A 21,914-nucleotide genomic window follows, 5' to 3' on the forward strand; every position below is an offset into this window, starting at 1 on the left:
GCGCTCGTGCCCCTTCTCCAGGCTGCATACTCTACTCAAAACGTCACTGAACTCCCCCCAGAGGTAGCAAAGCGCAGATTGTTCAATTGGCCTGAAAGCATCAGAATGTAAATCACAGTTCCCAGTAGTAGCAAAATCATATTTGAAAGAAGAAGTAAAAGTAGTAGTTTCGTGAACTGTCTCAAGGATGTTGCCTTTGATCCAAGGGTTTCTACAGTTATACTAATAGCAAAAGGATAGTGAGGGATAAAATTGGTCCCTTAGAGAATCAGAGTGGACAGCTATGTGTGGAGCCAAAAGAGATGGGGGAGATTTTGAACAATTTCTTTTCTTCGGTATTCACTAAGGAGAAGGATATTGAATCGTGTAAGGTAAGGGAAACAAGTAGGGTTGTTATGGAAACTATGATGATTAAAGAAGAGGAAGTACTGGCGCTTTTAAAGAATATAAAAGTGAATAAATCTCCAGGTCCTGACAGGATATTCCCTAGGAACTTGAGGGAAGTTAGTTGTGAAATAGCAGGGGCTCTGACAGAAATATTTCAAATGTCATTAGAAATGGGGATGGTGCCGCAGGATTGGCGTATTGCTCATGTGGTTCTATTGTTTAAAAAGGGATCTAAGAGTAAACCTAGCAATTATAGGCCTGTCAGTTTGATGTCAGTGGTGGGTAAATTAATGGAAAGTATTCTTAGAGATGATATATATAATTATCTGGATAGACAGGGTCTGATTAGGAACAGTCAACATGGACTTGTGCGTGGAAGGTCATGTTTGACAAATCTTATTGAATTTTTTGAAGAGGTTTCAAGGAAAGTTTACGAGGGTAAAGCAGTGGATGTTGTCTATATGGACTTCAGTAAAGCCTTTGACAAGGTTCCACACGGAAGGTTAGTTAGGAAGGTTCAATCGTTAGGTATTAAAATTGAAGTAGTAAAATGGATTCAACAATGGCTGGATGGGAGATGCCAGAGAGTAGTGGTGGATAACTATTTGTCAGGTTGGAGGCCGGTGACTAATGGTGGGCCTCAGGATCTGTACTGGGTCCAATGTTTTTTGTCATATACATTAATGATCTGGATGATGGGGTGGTAAATTGGATTAGTAAGTATGCAGATGATACTAAGATAGGTGGCATTGTGGATAATGAAGTAAATTTTCAAAGTTTGCAGAGAGATTTAGGCCAGTTAGAAGAGTAGGCTGAATGATGGCAGATGGAGCTTAATGCTGATAAGTGTGAGGTGCTACATTTTGGTAGGACTAATCAAAATAGGACATACATGGTGAATGGTAGGGCATTGAGGAATGCAGTAGAACAGAGTGATCTAGGAATAATGGTGCATAGTTCCCTGAAGGTGGAATCTCATGTGGATAGGGTGGTGAAGAAAGCTTTTGGTACGTAGGCCTTTATAAATCAGAGCATTGAGAATAGGAGTTGGGATGTAATGTTAAAATTGTACAAGACATTGGTAAGGCCAAATTTGGAGTATTGTGTACAGTTCTGGTCACCGAATTATAGGAAAGATGTCAACAAAATAGAGAGAGTACAGAGAAGATTTACTAGAATGCTACCTGGGTTTCAGCACCTAAGTTACAGGGAAGGATTGAATAAGTTATGTCTTTATTCTTTGGAGTGTAGAAGATTGAGGGGGGACTTGATAGAGGTATTTAAAATTATGAGGGGGATAGATAGAGTTGACGTGCATAGGCTTTTTCCATTGAGAGGAGGGGAGATTCAAACAAGAGGACATCAGTTGAGAGTTAAGGGGCAAAAGTTTAGGGGTAACATGAGGGGGAACTTCTTTACTCAGAGACTGGTAGCTGTGTGGAACAAGCTTCCAGCAGAAGTGGTAGAGGCAGGTTTGATTTTGTCATTTTAAAAAAATTGGATAGGTATATGGACAGGAAAGAAATGGAGGGTTATGGGCTGAGTGCAGATCGGTGGGACTAGATGAGAGTAAGCGTTCGGCACAGACTAGAAGGGCCGATATGGCCTGTTTCTGTGCTGTAATTGTTATATGTTTATATGGTTTTGTCCGCTGGTGCCACCTTCTTCAATTCTAAAGCTTTCCTCCTCATTGTCAACCATGTGGCTCATGTTGGTGCCATTTGCAAACGTTGTTTATCATGCTCCCTATATTAAACTCTAAATTATTGATCTTCTCTGAGGATCATCACCTTGTGCTGTTGGAGAGGCTTGTGAGTTTGTGAGATCCCAAGAGCATGCCATCTGGAGTTTGTCCATCTAGCACTTATCTCCTAACAGGGTCACCTATGGCAGTAAGGTCAATGAGGAGGTTCTAGGCAAAAGGCAATCCAGCCAAGACCTCAATAGTGAAGTTGGTGGAACATGATATCTCATCACAATGGCAGTGAAGGTGGAGGAAAACTGCAGCAGTGAAGGGTCCGCAGTCATCTTGCACCCCATGCTACTGTACCATGACCCCGATCGTGAAACAGCATGCGATTACCAGCTATGTATTAACTTCCCCATGTTAAACAAGGTCAGACATTAAGCGGATCCACCTAACCCAATGAGAGAACATCATTATCAACCTGAGTGATTGCAAGACTAAATTATTGACATGCATTAGCGAAAACTAGACATCAGTGTGAGCCCTGTGGAGTCCCATTCCTTCCAGTGGCAAAAATACAAAATCTTTCTGCAACCAGTGGCTTCTGTCAGTCAGACAATTTCAGGGCAAGTTTTTCACTCTCCCTAGGTCACCAAGAGCTTTAAATTTTTAACCATTCAGAGCTTGCCATAAGACCAAATAGATTACACGAAATATACTGCCTTCATTGACCCTCCATGCTTTCCTCTGACAAACTTCGAACAAGTTGACAGACCTTTATTACCTTCTCTCAATGAATCCATGCTGACTCTTCCCAATTAAGCAGTGCCTTCACAAAACAATGATTTATAGTGTTCCTCAAATTGAATTCCAATAACTTGACCTCCACAGAAAATAAACTAACTAGCTTAAATTTCTTAGCTGATCCCTTCCATCTTTAAACATTGAGTGAAAATGCATTTGGTTGCAAGTCATTAGCGGAGATCATTCATAGCAAAGAGATTCATAGCGAGTTTGCCTCAGGTCCCTACACTATGTTTTAGTTATCACAGGGACAGACCCTGATTCTCTGCTTCGCCTGGGTGTTTTGGCTTTCTTTGCTGCAGATAGGAAGTGTTCAGTGAGTGAGAGTGTTCAGTAGGCAGATCGACTTATTTGGTTGATCGTGACCATGAAGGAAAGAAGATCAGTGGATATGGGGCATGCAGAGACAGAAGCAATGGAAAGTGCTTAGATAAGATTACTGATATACTTGAGCAGGGAAAAGAAGAGCGTTGACTGTTGAGAGTGTCGAATAAGTGCTTTGGTGCTTTTGTCTCATTTTACCCACTTTTCAACTTCGTAAGATTGAGCTTTCTGCAATCCAGGTGCAGGGACCTCCTCCTGATATTCACTCTGATAACATTTCACATCATTTTTGTCTGTGGCAGGCTGTTTCTTATTGACGGCAGGGAGTATAGGAAACTCCCTCCAGACCGCAAGCAAGACATCAAGCAGCAAGTCAGTGAATAGGTGGGCGGTCTTGCATTCCATCTTAAGCTTCCCATACCTTGTATGGCCAACTATAAAATTCAACTAATGATATATTTGCAATGTACCTCAACGTAGCTGAGCTGAAATTAAATCACATCTGGTTTTGTTGTTCCTCTCAGGCTACTGGGTCAGGAGAGCCGTGAGTGATACAAAAAATGGAGACTGTTAAAAATCCAATGGCAAACGTGCTACTGAAAATGAAAATCAAAACCAAAATGCAGAAGTTGAACTAATAACAGAAAATGCTATAAACAATCTGCAGATTAGGTAGGTTGGGAACAGTTGAGGCAAGATCTATTGAGAAAATGAGAGTCTACGATTGCATGAGAGAGAGAGACTGCTTAAATTGTTGAATGCTTCCAACATTTTCTGTTTTATACACTACTACAAAATCTAGTTTTCTCATTGTGACATCCGGTGATCTTAAAGTATATATCCCAATTTTCAGATCACTCCCTCTTTCATGGCTTTGATTCTCCGTAACCTTCAGCTCCTTTAATTCCTCAAGAATCTACTTTCTTCAATTTCTGGGCTCTTGTACCTGCCCAGTTTTCATCCATCCGATATCCAATACAGATCCCCCTCCCTCTCCCCCATTGGAGGTTACAAACGCCCAAATCTGCATATACAAATGAGCATTTGGGAGACCAGTGGGATGGACTTGCTGTGGGGCTTCAGGGTGTTTTCTGCCATGTGGGAACTCAGTGTGCAGTAATATCAATACAACTTGCACAGAAACCTAAACATCCTGGTTTAACTACTCATCATCCTCGGTTGGCCAATGTTTTTACTCATATTGCCAGGTGACTAGCATTTACAACTTAAGAACTGTTTGGGTTACCAACAATCTCAGGAACGGAACCCTGTCCTCACCTGGAGAGGACCGTTATGGTAGCAGTGCCTTCAGCAGTCAAGGTACAATGCTCTAAGGAATATCGCTACCTCTTTATTGCTCTCCTTTTATTTCAGTCCTTAAAACCCATCTCTTTCAACAAACCTTTGATTCTCAAGTTCATTCCCAAATTCTGATATTGGTGTACTTGATATAGAATCTGAGTGAAATTCATAAAGTGGGATTTATTGTTCTAATTTTATGAAGAAATAGTTGATCTAAAATCTAAGATTAAAATAATTTCTATGCTTTGCTGGTAATGACCACACAAGAGACAGCATGCAGCTGAATTCTTTACAAGTCCACATTCTGATATCAAATAACTTTACCTCCCCACCCTATTGCCCGAAGGCAGCATTTTACGTTTTAATTGAATGCAATTCAGGTGTTCCTTTACTTGTACATTATTCTACTGGTTTAGCCATATGCTTTGCAACAGGACAGAAAAGGCAAGGTAAGCAATCAAAATTACATTTTAAACTCTTTAAAATAAATGGAGGTTGCTGAACATTTTAGATGAATGCTTTGTTTTCTGCACTTCCTCAACTGTACGTGCTGGAGAATTCCTTTGGGATGTTTCTATTTGTTTCTCGTAGGACATTTGTCTTCAGTAGCTCAATCCAAAATGATCACTTAAACTTGTTTGTTTTCCTCAGTAAAATTATTTTACGTGTACGGTTTATAATAATAAATAATTTTATGTGTACGTTTATCATGAAATTTAGTAAAACTACGTGTTTCTGAATTGCTGCCATAATCACTACTTGCGTGTTGAACAGCTGGCTGACTACTTGTTCGTGGTACATAAATACCCAGCTGCACTCAAATAACAGCAATTCACAGCAAAAGATGCAACTATTCAAAGATCAAGAGATTAAAAATAGAGCCTTAAAAACTGTACGTTCAAATATTTAATCCAATAGAATTGACTTCTAGAATGCAGCAATAGAATTCTATTTTTAAAACATTTGTGCTCTTCTCTACAAACTGTAATATGATTATAGTTTTCAGAATAAAGTGCTTTAGACTTAATTTAAGTTAGTTTGAAGTATCAATTAGAGATTGTATTTTCCTCTGTAAGGAGATAAGGCTGATAGATCTGTAATGCAAGTTAAAATGTTTGCATTCAGCACTGATTAAGAGGAGTTTCTATGCCCTCAAGATGTATTTTGAAATACCAGCTAAGTCTGGTGGGCTGATTTTCATCCTGCTTGTTCTGCAGAAATCATGCGACTGCAAAGTTACAATTGCCTATGGTTAACCTCCACCAACCTGGCTGAATTTCCTCAGATTGCAGTTTTAATTTTACTTTGGCCGGTTAATTGATTCATGCAAGAGGGTCACTCTTTAAATTAGTGATGTTCCATTTACACTCTAATGACTTGCTCATAAAATTTGTATGTATTTCTATTTGTAAATTCTTCAGAGTTTCAGTCTGCACCTATTTTTTCTTTGATGTCTTGATCCTATAAATGAACTAAAATGAATCTCAGAAAACACTTTTTGCTGTCAACACTTTTCTCATAAAGGTTCCAGAGGTTATGCTTCACCTGCGCTCTGGTTTGGTGTCGATTGCTGGGTTTGAGTGGTGCTTCTGATCCAGAGATCGGCCGTAGACAGACATCCTAAAGCTTTCAGTGATAATCTGAACATTGCAATGGGACTGATGATGGAGATATCAGCACTCACCATTATAAAGTGGGAAATCTGGCAGAAGCAGCTGTCATAATACATGGCCTCAGACTTTGCATCTCTCTTCTGTCTATTAGTGAGAGCTTGAACTAAAATGTTCTCAGGTCTTGTTGGGTGAGGTAAAATTGAGCTTTTAATGATATACTAAGTCCTAAAGTCTTTATGTCTCTAACAACCTAATAATATGCAGTTCTATGCCAAAGTCTTGGGCACATACTGTATACATAGATAGAGTGCTTAAGATTTTTGCACAGTTACAATATTTATCAGCAGGGAGTGGGAAGTGAGTTTGTAAATCTTGCGGGAGCAAAGGATGTCGGGAATGGCATGGGTGGAGCACCACGGGAGGTGTGTGGGACAGGGAGCAGAGGAGTAGACCCAGGGGTGGGGTGGCTCGGGTGCAGACACACCCAGCCTTGAGACACCAGGCAAGGTCATTTGATCCCAAACAATTGGTTTATTGATCATTACACAATGTCTCTCTACTGCTTCCCGCACCCACCCCTCTTCCTGCTGCTTCCCACTCCGAGTCCACAATAGAGACCCATATCAGGATTGGGTTTATCACACTCACACGTCATGGAATTCGATTTTTTCTTTGCAGTAACAGTACATTCTATCTCTATAAAATCAGAGCCTTCATTTAACTAAATCAGCCATCAGCTGGGAAACTGATATTGTGTGGCACGTAGAAGTTGTTTTAAACGCAGGATCTGCACATGTTGAAATAGCATAGCCAAGGTTGGGTGAAAGGAAAGTCCAGGAGTTAATACAGGGGAGGGTAAGGGCATGGATTGGTTCAGCTGCAGAGTGACTCAGACACATGCAGTGTGGCAGCCTGAAGGCTTTGTACAATGGAAGGCCTGGTGCTTGAGCAGGCCTGCCAGAACCCTATGTAGGAGGACAGGATGCAGGGTGCAGCTTATACTCTAAGCATAGATCCTATTTCTCGACTATGGATGTGAGGCCAATTCCATTGGCCTACTATGTCCACAGCTGCAAGACATCTGGAACAAACATGGGTCTGTGGGCATCCAGTGAGGCTTAAGGAACAACCACGGTGTCTGGGTGCTGCAGTAGAACTTCAGATTGTTGCCAGGGTGTTCAAAGGGACCTGAAGGATGTCACAGCATTTTTCTCCTCCAGCAAACAACTAACATTGACAAGTAGCTCCATGGAAGAAGCAGCTTGTGTCCTCTACAAAGTATTCATAATCACCCCTACCCCCCCCACCCCCATTGTCACTCTGACTCCAATAGGAATGTCCTCAGGGAAACCTACCTCCTGCACCAAACTGATCACGAGACTTGCAAATCCCAGTGCATGCAGAAAATGCAACTTGCAACATGTTCCCATTCTCACACATCAGTATCTTCACCTGACCTGCTTCCCTGTGGTGAAAGAATGAGAGATGGTCAGTCCTCATTCAGCCAGAAGGGGTTTGTGATCTTCCTTCTACAATGGCAAATAGCAAGCTATGAGAAGCTGCAAATAATTGCAATCCTTCCATGATGGATTTCAGCCATAGAAATATTGTCAACCACAAGCTACACAGACGTTGACCTGGCCTGTGTTTGGTGCAGAAGGTAGGTTTCACTGAGGATATTGTTACGTTCCCCAGTAACCGGGTGGCTTACCAGCAAAGATAGAGAGGTCCACTGAAGTCTGATGATACTATTTTCAAACGTTTTTATTTATAAAGGGGCACAAACGTATGGTTAATACAAAACATTCAGATCATATACGTCGTCACAACTCAATCTAAAGCACAGGTATAGTAATAATCAATCAGAAATAAGCTCTATCGTTGTCTAGGGGTAATGTATATATTGTTCGCTGTATATCTAAAAGTCTCTTGCGGCCACTGCAGTTCCACCAGCTGCCGTCTTTTGTGGTGTCGCGTTGGTGCACTTTTGTTAGAAAGAGAGAGAGAGAGATTGAATGAAACAGTTACCCGACAGGTTTTCCAACCTGTAGGAGTTCGGTTCATCGAAGTCTCGTTGGGGAATGGACTCTCATCTGTGGCCTCCCCTGTAGCTAAGCCGTTCTTCCGTGGTGAGGTCGCCAATCCCAGGCAAGGAAAAGACGCACACGAACCCCACCACCGGCTGTCGCTATCAAAACGCTGTCGCAGGATTTCTAGCGTGTCTTCTGGTGCGTCTCTCTCCCTCTTGGGTCATTTGACCCCCCCCTTGACTAGGGCTCTTGCGATTCTCACAAAGGAGAGGGCTGGGGTCATAACAATATCCTACTGGGAAACTGTAGATAACTCATAAATGTAATTAAATTCTGTCCTGCCCAATGCCACTGCATTAAGTAATGCTCCAATTGTGGAATTAAGAGCAAGTCAAGATTTCAACTGAAGAAGAAAGTGTTCATTCATTTTGTGCCATGTCGTATGATGTGAGAGATCATGGTCTTTCCATGACCATTATTGTTCTTCGGAAATTTTTCTGCAGAACTGATATTTTCCTTTGCCTTCTTCTGGATAGTGTTTTTACAAAACAGGTGACTACAACCATTATCAATACCCTTCAGAGGTTGTCTCTCTGGCATCGGTGGTCACATAACCAGGACGTGATACACACCAGCTGCTGATACGACCATCCACCACCTACTTGTGTAGCTTCATGTGACCCTGATCGGGGGCATTAAGCAGGTGGTACACCTTGCCCAAGGGTGCAGGCTAGTGGGTGGAAGGAGCACCTTACACCTCCTTTGGTAGGGACACATCTCCACCCCACCGCCCTGAAGAGAAGGAAGAGTAGACAGGGGATAATACCAAAACAATTTTTTTTAAATGTTAATTTAAAATTATCAAAGTCTTACTTTAGTTTTGTACTTCCATTTAACATGTCTGAACCCATGTTGATAAAGTAAACAGATTTTGGTTGTTTGTCACACTGGTGAGCTGTGAAGTTTGGGTGTAGAAGTACCACTACTGAACATGGGTGTTCGCAACAGAAAATAAATCTGAGAAAAATTATCAAGCTGTAATGTCTTCATTATATTACCAGTCAACATCATAGGCTCTAAGCATCAAGAATAAGGACACTTCCCAGAAAAAAATAGAGAGCAAGTATTTTGGAACCAAACATGAATGCTTTCTATATTTTCATACAACGTGAAAAGAAGTCATTTCAATCCACTGAGCTTATGTCAGTTCTTAGAGTACTACCATTCCTCATTATTTTTCCCTGTAACGTATTGCCCCTTAATACCCACCCATTTCCCCAAAGCAAGGGTTACTCTCTTTTTTTATTACCATTAACTGAGGGGCCCATGGACCCCAGGTTGGGAACTCCTGCCCTAAAGATTGTATTGCCCACCCATATACAACAGGCAACTGGCAGCGGTAAATAATACGATCAGCGCACACGTCTTTGGGATGTGCGAGGAAATCGATGGACCCAGAGAAACCCAGCTGGTCACAGAAATGTACAAACTCCACACAGACAGCACTGGAGGTCAGATGAGGTAGTAGTGCCACTTACTCAGCATTGTGCAGCCTCATTTGCACTCAAGCATCTCCAAAGCTCTTTGTGGCCTGATACTTTAGAAGTATTGTCAATGTGATACTGCAGGAACTCAGCAACCACCTGCCACAAAGCCACACTAACAATACTGTAGTAATTGGAAAATCCATTTTGGTTAAGTTGGTCAGGGACAAATGTCTCAGGTAACAGGGAACATCATCATTCTCCATTTAAAAAGAAACAGTACCTCTGGCAGTACAATTCACCCTTGGTAAAGGATTGATGTTTCAGCAATGATCTTCCACAGAGATCTCTGAACTGAACTTTAGTCACAATCCTCTAGATCCAAAGGCAGCAGGATTAACTAAGAAATGAGTTACAGAGCCACACTCAGTGAAGGCAAGGTAGGATAGAGATGAGTGCAGCAAGGAAAGAGGAGGGAAAAACTAAGGGTAGAGAAGGAGATGAAAAGGGTTAACATAAAATCTGTAAGCTTCAGACTTTCATAACTTCCTGAAACAAGAGTGCTTTAGATAGTAGTGAACCCAAGTGCAGAGTAAGGTGTAGAATTAACTCAGACTCAGAATAAACAAGACAACACAAATAAAATCTAAAGGCAAAAATCACTAACAGTGATACTAGAAATGGAACTCATATGATTAAGCACTGAGTGCTCAGCCCAGGGCCTTTAAGTACAGACTTTCCATAAAGGAATGTGGCAGGCAATAACTGGCAAACTGAGTCTTAAAGAGATAGCAGCAACTAATGATACTTCGGGGAATTGGAACACCGAAAGTTGGATTCCTGCCATTTTCAGTCCGGACCATGATACTTCCAAATTTTATGTTAACCCTTATAGAAACATAGAAAAACTACAGCACATTACAGGCCCTTCAGCCCACAGTGTTGTGCCAACCAGGTAACCTACTCTAGAAGCTGCCTAGAATTTGCCTACTGCATAGCCCTCTATTTTTCTAAGAGGCCTTTTATCCTTTTTAATTTAACTTTTTTTTAAGATGTCATGGCATTTGCATTCATCTTCAACTGGCAGCAAATAATGGCCCATAATTTCCTCTGTAACTGGTTCACTGCCTATATTCCTCACACACTGACCCACTGACTCACTGACTCACTCACTACCCTTCACTGGGGAACTCCAGCTTGTTCTTATTTCACAAACTGGAACCTTGGGAAGGCCAGCATTACAGGACTAGGAACACGACAGCAGCAAGTAGCCAAGCACAGTTTCAGGGCACATTTTCACAAGAGCTTGAGGGTAATTCCAGATCTTATTACAGTTATGGAGGCAACCAGCAGGGGTTTGGCACAAGACTATCAGCCCAACTCCATTTTGTATTGGATTCTCCATTCTACACAACTAAACTGTGCGTATTTCATTCATGTCTGAATATAGAGTATAATTAGCATATTTATTAGAATCTAAATGGTTTTTGCTTCTGAAATGTTACATGATTTTTGGTGTTCTTAGTTTTACGTCTTCTTTTCAGAAGGGATATCACGGTTTCTGATCACACTCTACAGGATGAGGCTGGGGACTGTGACTTTCCTAAGTGAGTATTGTTAAAAATGTGAAGAAACCTTCAACAAATCAGTTTGTGTTCATGTGGGAAAATGATCTGCAGGTAACCTTCACCTCAGGAATTTACTTTTGCAGTTCTGTCCATTTTTCCCGTCAGTTATCCCAATTACATGGGGAACAGTTGTGGATTCTGGCTGTCTTCAGTCTTTGCTACCTGGCCTGCTGAGTTCCTCCAGCATTTTGTGTGTTGCTTGGATTTCCAATGTCTGCAGATTTTCACTTGGTTTTTCTCCAGTCTTTGATCATTTGCACCTTCGTCCATCTCATCTTACATGCTCCCTCCAAAATATTACCCCAACCTGTCATTAATCTTTGCCTTCTCGAGCATAATGACATTCCGGTAACTTATTCAACATTTCAAAGCATTGAAATTCATATTTCTTTATGTAATGAGTCAGCAACTAAAGGTACTGTCTTCTATATCACAAATATGTACAAACCAGAATATACCCCTTTATTCTCTTTACATATGTTGACTTACTCAGCAATTGATACACAGCAATTGGCTCCCATACTTTTAGTTAAATTGTTGTAAAACTAGCCAAGCTTTAGACAATTAGAAACATGCAGGTTTGTTTTATAGCTTTGACAGCCAGCCAAGTCATCCTTGGCCACTATCAAAGTTTATTTCAGTTGTCTATGGGTAGGACTTGTTCAGTTTATCACCTTTCCCTCCACACACTATGCAAAATACAGGGTCACAGTGCTGATGATCAGACATGCTTTTGTTTTAGGTCTGCTGGACATGGAGATCACAAAAGCCAAGCTTGTACCATTCTTATTGGACAGTGGTAAATGTAGTCACCCACCACTGACCGCAGATATTAGGTCAATGCAGTGGTCAAAGAGAAAGAATTGCATGTTCTCCTATCAAAAAGCAGAACAGTGCTGATACAAGAGTTTCCCAGCCAAATTGATTCTCTGGTTGCCAGAGATACAACAGAACTTGTGGAGTAAGAACTCTGTGCCTCCCTTTACACATTCTTGGCACAGACTTTGTTCTCCACAGCTATCACTATTCTGTTTACACTCTAAAGATGGATTTATTCCCCAATTAATCAAAGTGCTGTTGGCAAATGACACACAGCAAGTTATTGAGACACATTGGCGGCACGGTAGTGTAGTCGTTAGCATAACGCTTTGCAGTACAGATGACCTGGGTTCAAATCCTGCCATGGCCTGTAAGTTCTCCCAATGAATTTCCTCCAGGTGCTCCGGTTTTCTCCCACAGTCCAAAGACATACCAGTTGGTAGGTTAATTAGTGATTGTAAATTGTCCTGTGATTAGGCTGGGGTTAAATTGGGGGATTGCTGGCTGGTGTGGCTCGAAGTGCTGGAAAGGCCTACTCCCTGCTGTATCTCAATAAATAAAGAAACATCAGGTGGAAGTAGTGGCCACTTCAAGCAACACTCTTCCAATGACCAATATTTGAACACAGATTCCAGCGGGACATGTACCACAAAGGGATCAGCAGTCATTAATCTTGCCAGATTTTATGCTCAGCTGTAAGGAGGCAGCACTTTTGCTACAATAAATGCCTGCAATTAACAAGTGTAACTTGCTACACGAAGCCAGCTCCATTCTTAATGGTGGGATGACTTTCTGAAGCTAATTCCTGTCACAAAGGTGGGAAGTGCAGGCACCTCCCTACAAAATCCAGTGCATTCTAAATCCCTGAATGTGTTGTATTTGGAGCATTAACCAGCAGTTTAGGCAAAAAAAGGGAACCCAAAGGCCAAAGAAATGCAGAGGTGTGGGATTTAAGGGAAGAAATTCCAGAATGTACAATCTGAGTGGTTGAAGGCATAGCCACCAGTTAATGTGTTAAGGAAAGAGGGGAAGAAGTCAAAATTGGAGGGAAAGGGAAAGCCAGAGTCAACTCAGATCAATAAATGTGGCCATGGCAGGTGAACATTGAATCAATTCAAGTTTATTGATAGTTGATAATGAGAAGTCACTTGGGAGAAAAGTGTTATATCTGAAAGTGATAAAGAAACCCATAAAAGTATGCTGAGAACTGGGGGCAATGTATTGTTATTGGAGCACAGTATATTCAGTAGAAAGTTAAAATCATATCGTTCTCTGTACGGGAAATTACAAAACATAATAGACAGCTGGCTTATTAATATCCAGGCATCCAATTCTGTTTAACAACTTAACATAATAGCAGTGGGAGTAATTAATTTAAAATATTTACAAAGCTAAAAGCTATTCTGTGCTGCCAATACACAATATGATTAAGAACCAAGTATTATGGCTTACAGTAGAACCAACCACTATCTGGCACAAAAGCAAATCACTTCATAACAGGAAAGATTATCTGTCATTTAGCTATTGAAGGAGATGTTAGGATAGATGGCCAAAACCTGATTAAAGTGATATTATCTTAGAGGAGAGAGAACTGGAGAGCATACAATAACAGTGAATTCAAGCAGTGAAGTCACAGTACGAGTGGCTGAGATTGAAACTCAGGGATGTTCAACGGGCAAGAGGTGGAGGTTTGTGGAGAGCCAGGAGAGATGTTGGACTGGAGAGATTAGAGTTAGGGTAGGGGAAGCCAAAAGTGATAGTGTTGATAGTAATACACGCTCTCATTCATAAGGTGGATGTCAAACACAATATCCCTGCAAATCTACATCCAGTCATCCACAATGCGCTGTTTCTCCAAAAGCTTCCCAATAATGACATCTCACCCACAGAGTCACTCTTACCCTACTGAACTCAGTTGTGGAGCAAATTAGCCAAATGAATGAGGATTTCTCCATGCCAACGTCAGTCTCTTTTAACAGTCTTAATTGCTGCCAAGCAACCTCTTGTACAGTACATTTAAAAGAGATTTTCAGAAGTAGGTTTGTATGTTACCTGTGCATCAAAATGCACAGTGAAAGACATCATTTGCGTCAAAGCAAATCTGTGAGGATTGTACTGGGCAGCCCACAAGCGTCAGCACGCTTCTGGTGCCAGTAGAGCAGGCCCACATCTCACTAGCCTTAATTGTATGCCTTTGAAATGTGGGAGGAAACCAGAGTACCTGGAGGAAACCATGCAGTCAGGGGGAGAACAGACAAACTCCTCTCAGACAGCAGCAGGAATTTAACCTCGATCTTACAGCTGGCACTGTAACAACATCATGTTAAGTGCTACCCTACCATGCCACCTTAAAATTATGTTTCATATTTCCTTGTTTTTCATTTTTCAAGTATTGTTTTACGTTTGTAGTTATCGAATCTCAGTATAAATATTTTTATGATATTTCTCCCCTTGAGGTTTGGATGCCCTCCCTAAAGAACGAGTGAGTAATGAGCTGTGAGATACTGTGCAGATCAGCAGGAGCAGCCTGCGATATTCCTCAGGCCAGGAAGATCGGCTGGAGCAGCCTGCGATATTCCTGAGGCCAGGAAGATCGGCTGGAGCAGCCTGCGATATTCCTGAGGCCAGGAAGATCGGCTGGAGCAGCCTGCGATATTCCTGAGGCCAGGCAGCTGACAGCAATCTCCATGGATAAAGGAATCAAGTTTCACATCAGAGGTTTTACTTTGGGTCAAGGGAGGTCAAAGGCCTGAGGAAAGCCAAAGATAAAGGCTGCAAGTTATAAACATGAGAAATTCTGCAGATGGTGGACATCCAAAGCAACACACAAAAAGCTGGAGGAACTCAGCAGACAGGCAGCATCTATGAATGAATAAAGAGTCAATGTTTCAGGCCTAGACCTTTCTTCGGGACTGGAACGGAAGGGGGAAGATGCCAGATCAAAAAGGTGGGGAGAGGGGAAGGAGGATAGCTGAAAGGTGATAGGTGAAGCCAGGTGGGTAGAAAAGATAAAGGGCTGGAGAGGAGGTATTCTGATAGGAGAGGAGAGTGGACCATAGGAGAAAGGGAAGGTGGAGGTGGACCCAAGGGGAGGAAATAGGCAGGTGAAGAGGTAAGAGGCCAGAGTGGGGAATAGAAGAGGGGGGCAAGAAGAGGAAAATTATTTTTTTACCAGAAAGAGAAATTGACATTCATGCCATCGGGTTGGAGGCTACCCAGAAGAAATATAAGGTGTCATTTTCATTATCATGATTTCAGTGGTCAGTAAAAGCTGGCTATTCTGCAAATAAACAAGAACAAAACTGTATGGTTTGAAATCTCATTGTAAACAACCTTGCATGTTACACTATTGTTTACATCAGTTGATTAAGTTCTGTTGGGGGCAAAATAAGTATTAGAACAAAATTTTTGCCCAAAAGTTTAATTTCAAGCTTTAGTCAGCAGTAAGGAAGGCGAATGCAATGTCAGCATTCATTTCAAGGGGACTAGAATATAAAAGCAGTAATGTAATGCTCAAGCTTTATGTGGCATTGGTCAGACCACATATGGAGTACTGGGAGCAGTTTTGAGCCTGATGTCTAAGAAAGAATGTACAGGCATTGGAGGGGGTCAAGAGGAGTTTTACAAGAATGAACCTAGGAATGAAGGGGTTAACACGTGACTCTGGGACTGTACATACGGGATTTTAGAAGAGAGAGGGGGAATCTCATTAAACCTACCAAATATTGAAAGGCCTGAATAGAGTGGATGTGGAGAAGATCTTTCCAAAAATTGGAGAGCCTAGGGTCAGACAACACAGCCACAGAATAGAAAGATGCCCCATTAGAACAGAGATGAGGAGGCATTTCTGTAGCCAGAGGGTGATTAATCTGTGGCATTCATTGTCCACAAATGGCTCTGGATGCCAAGTTATTGGGTATACTTAAAGCAGAGGTTGATAGGTTCTAGATGAGGAGGGGCATCAAGGGTTACAGTGAGAAGACAGGAGAATGGGATTGAAAGGGAAAATAAATCAAAGTTCAAAGTAAAATTTATTATCGGAGTCCATACATGTCACCACATACAACCCTGAGATTCTTTTTCCTGCGGGCATGCTTAGCAAATCTGTAGAGCAGTAACTGTAAACAGGATCAATGAACAACAAACTGTGCAAGTGCAAATATAAATAAATAATGATAGTACAAAATAACAAGACAAAGAGTCCTTAAAGCGAGACCCACCAGTTATGGGAACACAAAAAAAATGTAGTTATCCCCTTTGGTTCAAGAGCCTGATGGTTGAGGGGTAGTAACTGTTCTTGAACCTGGTGGTGTGAGTCCTGAGGCTCTTGTACCTTCTGCCTGATGGCAGCAGTGAGAAAAGAGCATGGCCTGGGTGGTGAGGATCTTTGATGATGGATGCTGCTTTTCTATGTGAAACGTTGCTGTAGATGTGCTCAATGCATGGGAGGGCTTTACCCCTGATGTACTGGGTCAAATCCACCACATCTCTAGAAGTTTGACAAGGTTTTTGACGGCATGCTGAATCCCCGCAGACTCCCAAGGAAGCAGAGGCACTGCTGTGCTTCCTTTGCTATTACAGTTATACAATGTATGCAGGACTGGTCCTCTGAGATAGTGACACTCAGGAATTTAAAGTTACTCACCCTCTCCACCTCTGATCCTCCGATGAGTACTGGCTCATACACCTCTGGATTCTCTCTTTGGAAGTCTACAACCAGTTCCTTGATCTTGCTGACATTGAGTGAGAGATTGTTGTTATTACACCACTCAGCCAGATTTTCATTCTCCCTCCTGTATGTTGGTTCATCACCACCTTTGATACAGCCCACAAAAGCAGTGTCATCAGCAAACTTGTATATGGTGTTGGAGCTGTACTTGGCCACACAGTCATAGGTGTAAAGCGAGTAGAGCAGGGGACTAAGTACACATCCCTGTGGTGCTTCTCTGCTGATGGAGATCGTGGAGGTGACGTGGACTCCAAACCGAGTGGAGTCTGCAAGTGAGGAAATCCAGGATCCAATTGCACAATCAGCCATGATCGAACAGTGGAGCAGACAGTGGGCCAAATGGTCTAATTCAGCCACCATGTCTTTGGTCCACTGGACTAAGCCAATATTCAGCTGTAGGATCACTTAGTTTTGGAACACTGGGAATAAACTTCCAGTCTCCTATCTCCAATGGTGTCAATAAAAGAAAATTTAAAAATCTGCATTTGTATAATGTTATTCCTACTGCTTTCAAATTGCTATAAGTAGATTTATAACCAATGCTATAATTTTGTTGTAATCACTATTATAAAGGCATAATGAAATTACAGTCCTGATGCAAGGGTTCGACCCAAAACTTTGACAATCCCTTTTCTCCCACTGATGCTGCTCAGCCCCGATCTCCTCCAGCAGACTGTTTGTTATTTAAGAAATTATACACTCTTAGGTTTGCGTTTCTGATGTGTGATTTAGCTCACCATTCAATTACCTCAGTCAGAAAAAAATTTAAACAGAAGCCATCCAGTGGTAACATGGTTAATTCCTGTTTCAGACTTTCAACTTTAACTAGCAAGAGTCATTAGATATCAGTAAAATTTACATGATCAGACAACCTAACAGGGCACTGCAAAACTCAGAAGAAAGCTGTTTAATGACTGAGGCAGCAGTTCAGCTGAATGCTGCTAATTACAAAAGGGCTTTCACAACCTTACATTAAAGTTTGTTAGCAGGAAAATGCCTGTGTTCTGGACAAGCTGAGCCATGTTTTATTGTGTAGGTTTTTTGTCTAAACTCCTTGCTTTATAAAACCTGTCACTCAGATTTAACCAGCAAAGACAGTATGCCGGAGGAACTCAACAGGCCAGGCAGCACCTTTGAAAAAGATGGTTTGGGCCGAGATCCTTCATCAGGACTGGAAAGGAAGGGGAGAAGCCAGAGTAAGGTGGTGGCGGGAGGGGAGGAAGAAGTACAGGGTAGCAGGTGATAAGTGAAACCAGGTGAAGGGGATGGGTGAAGTAAAGGGCTGGGAAGTTGATTGGTGAAAGAGGTAAAGGACTGGAGAAGGAGGAATCTGATAGGGGAGGACAGAAGCCCATAGTCAAATTTAATCAGTAGAAACATTTGGAAGGGAAGCAACTTTAATTCACAGAGTGCTGATTCACATCAAGTTACTGTCATAATGGAGGGCGTTGGAGTAGACCCAAAAACAAGACATAGACACTGAAGTACCAGGAACAGGACTAGGCATGAGAAGGAAGCAAGGAAAATGGGGAAGAAAGGACACCGGACATGACACACGCCCCGGACAAGACAAGGATTCCAGGCCTGGGCTAGGACAGCAGAACCAGGACATGGAACTGGGAACTAGAAGCCTGGGCTTGGACTCTGAGTCAGAGACTGGACAAAGACCCAGAACCTGGGTCTTGACTTGGGCTCGGACTCCAGAACCAGGCGAGGACAAGACGAGGCTATAGGACGAGGAGAGGCACAGGACGGGATGAGAAACCCCTGGACGGGACAAGGGAACCTCAGCACAGGACGAGGGAATCCCAGCACCGGGCTGGGCAAGGTGCTCCTGTGCTGGGCGAGGCACATGGACATGACGAGAACCCAGAGCACTGGTCGAGGGAGAGACATGAACATGGAACACCAAGCTGGGACCCTTCCTTGGGTACAGGACACAGGGCCAGGACTCATCACACAGAACATTGAACATGATGAGACAGTTCCCAACGCTAGGTAGCAGCAAAACAGCAGCCAGAGGCTGAATCCTGAAGCTATTTATGAAGCCAGCCCAAATGAGAATCAGCTGCCTTAACAGAAACTGGGGAAACCCAAAAAACCTGGAATAAGGAACTTGGACCAGACCGTGAACCAGAATGCGGATTTCACAGACCGGACCATGACAGTTACATGTAAGTATATTAAATACCAAACCCATGAGATTTTAAATAGAAGCAGCAAGGAGCTAGGAAACCAATTCCTCCACACCGTGGGTGGGATGATCATTTAAATAGTGCTATGAGTCACATCTTGAGGACTGGATTTACAAGTGACCAAAACTGTAGGGATATCAAGAAATTGAGAAGGCTGTAGGAAAGACTGAGAAGAGTAAGGCCCCAGAAGTTGTTAAAAGCATGGAAGACAATCGAAACTGGAGATGAATGCTAGCAGGGAAATGTGAAACCAAACTGCGTTACCAGAAGTAACCTGATGTTACCGTGTCTATGGAAATTGCATTCAGAGCATGAACAGGAATAAGGTGAAGAGAAACTTAATGTATTTATCCATATCTGTATTACAGTGTTGATAAACATCGCTTTCTCTGAAGATGATTGCAATGTTGGCTCCTGTTACCCATCTCTTGGAGACTTGCTTGTGGGTCGCAGCAGTCAGCTCTCCGCTTCCTCCACCTGCGGCATGGCTGGGCCTGAAATATACTGCATTCTAAGTCACTTGCAGGTCAGTTCATGCTTAACAGAGAGAAAAAATCATTTTGTCCATTAATATTCCATCTTTTCCCATAGAATTAATATCTAAATTATTTAGGTTGCTCTGTGACATATCAATGCTTTGGCAATGATAAAGTTCATCCAACATGGGCATTTGCGGATGTATAAGTCAATTCAGTTGTGCAGGGTGGAGTGCAGCAACATTACAATCACCATAGAGCTGTGCTGTTAGGAAGGAGACTGTCTGGTGGCCTATCGCTGTGGCTAGAGGGTAGGCCTCTGCATTCGAATGGTATCGCTCTCTTTCGATGATGTTGGAGGATGTTACCGAGGATCTGTGTTTATAGGTTACACTATGGGCGACGGACTTTTTCATTCGCATGGTTTTTTACATTCTCTGTTTTTGACCGTTCTTTCTTGTTGTTTTTTGTGCTGGGGGGGATTTGGGGAGGGCTGATGATCATGTTGCTGTTCTTTTTTATGGGGAATTCGCTGTTTCTCTTTGAACTGACTTCCATTGTTTCTTTGTTTTGTGACTGTCTGGAGAAGACGAATCTCAGAGTTGTGTACTTTTATAATAAATGAACCTTTGAACCGTCTTGCTAATTGCTTGGATAGGATGGTGATAAGGCTAGTTAAGAGAAGGTGTCTGTATGGATAAAATGTTGATGCTGAAAATCCAAAACAAAAACAGCGTTACTCAGAAGGATTCACAGCTCAGGCAACACCTTTGGAGAGAGAAACAGGATGAATGCTTCAAGTCAATGAATTCTCATCAAAACAAGAAAAGGTCTTGTCTTCCCTCTGACCAATAATTGGTTGTCGTGGTAGCGTAGCGGTTAGCGCGACCTTATTACAGCTTGGGGCATCAGAGTTCGGATTCAATTCTGACATCATTTCTAAGGAGCCTGCACATCTTCCCCATGGAACGCGAGAGTTTCCTCCCACAATCCAAAGACCTTGCCGTGGGTAGGTTAACTGGTCATTGTAAATTGTCCCATGATTAGGCTAGGGTTACATTGGAGGGTTGGTGGCAGCATGGCTCAAAGGGCAGGAGGGCCTACTCCGCACTGTTTCTCTTAGTAAATAAATCACATTCATTGAACTGAAGCCCTTCATCTGACTGGTATTTTAATTTCAGAAGGAAAGATGTTTGATTAACCTTAGCCAGAACAATACACACAAAACACTGGAGGAACTCAGCAGGTCAGGCAGCATCTATGCATGGAATAAGGAGTCAACATTTCAAGTCAAGGCCCTTCTTCAGGACTGAAAAGGAAGGCAGAAGACACGAGAATATAAAGGTGGGTGGAGGTGAAGGTGAATAGCTAGAAGGTAATAGCTGAGACCAGGTGCATAGGAAAAATAAAGGGCTGGAGAAGAAGGAATCTGATAGGAAAAGAGAGTAGACTGATGCACCATCAATAACTCACTCTGAGACATAAGAAGCGAGGTATCGGCTTTTATTGACTGGAAGAATGAACAACACTACATCCTGTAGAATGAGGCCGGGCATCAGGCCACTATCGCCTTTATACAGGGGTCTGTGGGAGGAGCCACAGGAGCAGTCCAGACAGGTATATGTAGTTCACCACATAGACCATGGGAGAAAGGGAAGGAGGAGGGGACCCAGGTGATAGGCAGGTGAGAAGAGGCAAGAGGCTAGAGCGGGGAACAGAATAGGGGAGGATGAGGAAGGAATTTTTTTTACCAGAAGGAGAAATTAATATTCATGCCATCAAGATGGAGATTATGCAGACAGAATACAAAGTGTTGCTCCTCCTCCCTGAAGGTGGCCTCATCCTAGCACAAAAAGAGGCCTTGGCTCTTCTACCTTAGCTAGAATTCCAAAGATACTTCCTGCTGCCACTTTCATTCAAATTGATAGCCTTTGATCCAGATGGCAATGGCTCAGCTCAAATTAATTGAGTCTCACTTACCATGTGTGTTGGATGCACAAAGATGACTTCCGAAACAATCTTAAAATCCCAACTGCAATTTAAGCCCTGCATGAATATTTAAAGAAAAGAAAGAAAACGTTAAGGTAAAAAAGAATCTCCCTGGATAGAATTATGCACGCAGAGAAATGGTCCCATAAATTCTTATGATTTGAATATCATTACCACGAATAAACACTGATGCTTCTGAAAGAAGAGCTAATTTCAAGATCATATCATCTTGAAACAATAGAAAGAACTGAGTAATTACTCTTGCATTTGCTTCTACTTTCACTAGCGTGCCCCAGAGACTTTCAAACTGAATGAAACAGATCGAGGTCCAAATTAACTTGGTTGCAGGAGTTTTATACCCAGTGGAATAAAACACCACAACACCAAAACAACAGCAACATTTAATAATTCCAGGGAATCATTGTGAATAGAGCTAAGGAATTGAAA

At 42.2% G+C, this 21,914-nt stretch overlaps 1 protein-coding gene across 1 annotated transcript in view; it reads left to right on the forward strand.

The window, feature by feature from the left end:
* Positions 1–4,907: 4,907 nt before the first annotated feature.
* The window catches only part of LOC140738657 (laminin subunit beta-4-like), a 139,271-nt gene continuing 122,264 nt past the window's right edge, over positions 4,908–21,914 (forward strand). The window contains exons 1-3 of the mRNA XM_073066277.1: positions 4,908–4,953; positions 11,176–11,238; positions 19,371–19,528. Of these exons, the coding sequence (XP_072922378.1) occupies positions 11,211–11,238; positions 19,371–19,528 (186 nt within the window). The 5' untranslated portion in view covers positions 4,908–4,953; positions 11,176–11,210. The remainder of the gene's footprint in view (positions 4,954–11,175; positions 11,239–19,370; positions 19,529–21,914) is intronic.

This window comes from Hemitrygon akajei, chromosome 14 (assembly GCF_048418815.1).
Source record: "Hemitrygon akajei chromosome 14, sHemAka1.3, whole genome shotgun sequence".
Lineage (NCBI taxonomy): Eukaryota > Metazoa > Chordata > Chondrichthyes > Myliobatiformes > Dasyatidae > Hemitrygon > Hemitrygon akajei.